A 2,751-nucleotide genomic window follows, 5' to 3' on the forward strand; every position below is an offset into this window, starting at 1 on the left:
ATGATTATAAAAGAAGCTGACAAAGGGAGTTCTATAGTTATCATGGATTCAGAAAAATACATAAACACTACCCTAACCCTCCTTCAAGACAATACCTACTATGAAAAAATCAACAACTACAGTCAATCCAAGATAAAGACCAAGCTGTCTACCCTTATCCAACAATTCCAACAAGGTTTAACACAAAAGGAGACAGATTACTTGACTAGATTTGACTGCAAAACCAGTAACTTCTATGGACTTCCCAAAATCCACAGAAGTGAGGCCATAAACGAAGCCTGTAACAAGTCAACCTCTATAGTCATAAATATTCCACACCCGAGAGATCTCAAAATGAGACCAATTGTGGCCGGTCCCTCTTGTGAGATACACAGATTCAGTAATTTTATTGACGTCCTCCTCAAACTTATTCTCCAACATATACCAAGCATTATATGGGATGATCTGGACTTTTTAAACCATCTCCTGAACAAAACCAGCAAAGACTCCCTCCTAGTTTCATTTGATGTAATAAACCTCTACACCTCAATTCTTCATGAATACGGAATAATAGCCATACAATACTGGCTCGAAAAATTCCCAAATGACATTCTTGACAGAATCGGAAAAGAATTCATCATTGAAGGAATAAGGTTCATTCTACAGAACAACTTCTTTAATTTCAACGAAAACACTTATAGACAAAAATCGAGCACAGCGATGGGAACGAGGGTAGCACCTACTTTTGCCAACCTTGTCATGACATACTTGGAAGTCCAAATATATGAACACACCAGATTGAAATTTGGGGAAAACTTCCAAAAATACTTACTTACCAACTGGAAATGCTACCTGGATGACTGTTTCATCCTTTGGCCACATAACATTGAACAACTTACAAAATTTAAAAACTTAATCAACAGCATTAACCACAGTATACAATTCACTATGGAATACAACCACCAACAACTACCCTTCCTGGACATCTTAATAATAAAGAGAGATACTGAGATTGAAGCCGACGTCTTCTTCAAACCAACAGACTCAAAACAATATCTTCTATTCTCCTCTTGCCACCCAAAACATACTAAAATAAATATACCGTTCAACTTAGCAAGAAGAATTTGCACGATTGCATCAAATTCCAAAACCCGAGAAAAGCAACTCCAAGAACTTAAAACCTCAATACTAGATAGAAAATACCCGGTCAGTCTAATCAAAAGTGGAATAGAACATGCAAAAATGATTAGACATCCAAGAGTTACAGAAAACAAGAAAACACTGACACACTTAAAACTCTATCTTGCATATCAACACACAATCCAAGAAAGAAGGAAGCATACAACATCATCCACCAAAACATGCCCCTCCTTATGAAGAACCCACGAATGAAAAGGCACTAGAAACACATAGGATTTTTGAAAGTAAGAGACAACCACAATCTCTAAAAAAATTACTCACCAGCGCCAAATTACCTACCAAAAATACAATGCCACAAGTCAAAAGTGCAACCGCCCTAACTGCCAAACTTGCACCTTTCTCTTAGAGGGCTCAACATACAAATTTAAGTCAGGCCAAACTTTTACCATAAAATATGACTTCACCTGTGCTTCGAAGAACTTAATTTATGTTCTTAAATGTGGAAGCTGTGGTGGAGATTACATTGGTCAAACAAGCTTAACTTTGAGGGATAGACTTACGGTGTACAGACAACAAATCTAGGAAAATTCCTGTTAGCCAGCACCTAGACCAATGCCCCATAGACAAAAACCCTAAATATTTAATCTTCCTTCTCTATCAATGCACTGGAAGCACTTCAACCCAATTCCATTTAAATAAGGAAAACATACTGATTAAAGAATATAAACCACAACTGAATATCCTTTAGAAAGAAGGAAAAGCATTAAAACGAAAAGAAAAAAAGACTCAATTTCAACACAAAAAAATAACAATATTTTAGTAGCAATCATCCACCCGGGTTTCAAAACCGCAGCTCCAAATCACAACACAAACACAAGATGCCGACGTCACCCTCCTCCAATCCAATGAAATTCCACAAACACCAGTTGCTGACGTCACATAATTCCAGACCAATCAAAACCAACCTTCAGGTAATACAACGAAATGACCCTTTAAGAGAACCAACCAACCGGAATGACATATAACCATACCTACAAGGAAACCAACCAAGCAGAACGACAAGCTTAACTACGGAAGAAAAATGTCATCAATTTTTCAACGAATCAAAAATCAGATCCGCTCGTAGAAACAAATTTATAAATACATCTGATCCTCAAACATACCATTACAAGCGAAAGCAACGATTTAAAGAAGATCTGAGAAATCGTAAACCAAATTTCCTTTTTTTACTAGTTTAATTCTCACACTTGTTTTTTTCAGTATGACTTGTCGACCACTACTGAAATTAATGAGCCTTGTACATTCTAACAAATTGATATACAGTTTTAGTTTCAAACTTACACCTTCTGTTTTGAACATGATAATTTATCAACATTGAAACATTTTAATGTCAACATTGAAACATTTTAGTTTGTCAACATTGAAACTTTTAACGATGTTTTTCTAATTTTAAACTTTTACCATTGATAAACAAAAAATATTGTTGAAACTAGTTTGATATATATGTAAATAAATGTATTTTAAACATTTATGAGCTTTTGAAATTTAAGTGCATTTTCAACAACTCATTTTCCTATATTTTTTTCCTGTGTGGAAACACCACTCCCTCTTTTGCTGTATTTCTATATAAAT

The 2,751-nt window shown here is 35.2% G+C and overlaps 1 protein-coding gene across 1 annotated transcript; it reads left to right on the forward strand.

Annotated features, from left to right (window-relative positions):
• On the forward strand, positions 1-1,356 carry LOC106875004 (uncharacterized). The gene has a single exon (XM_014922945.1). The coding sequence runs from the start codon at positions 1-3 to the stop codon at positions 1,354-1,356; it is 1,356 nt and encodes a 451-aa protein (XP_014778431.1).
• Positions 1,357-2,751: the final 1,395 nt, after the last annotated feature.

Source organism: Octopus bimaculoides, chromosome 14 (assembly GCF_001194135.2).
Source record: "Octopus bimaculoides isolate UCB-OBI-ISO-001 chromosome 14, ASM119413v2, whole genome shotgun sequence".
In the NCBI taxonomy this organism is placed as follows: Eukaryota; Metazoa; Mollusca; class Cephalopoda; order Octopoda; family Octopodidae; genus Octopus; species Octopus bimaculoides.

Coding starts and splice junctions, on each gene's coding strand:
- LOC106875004 (XM_014922945.1), top strand. CDS start 1: ATGATTATAAAAGAAGCTGACAAAGGGAGTTCTATAGTTATCATGGAT.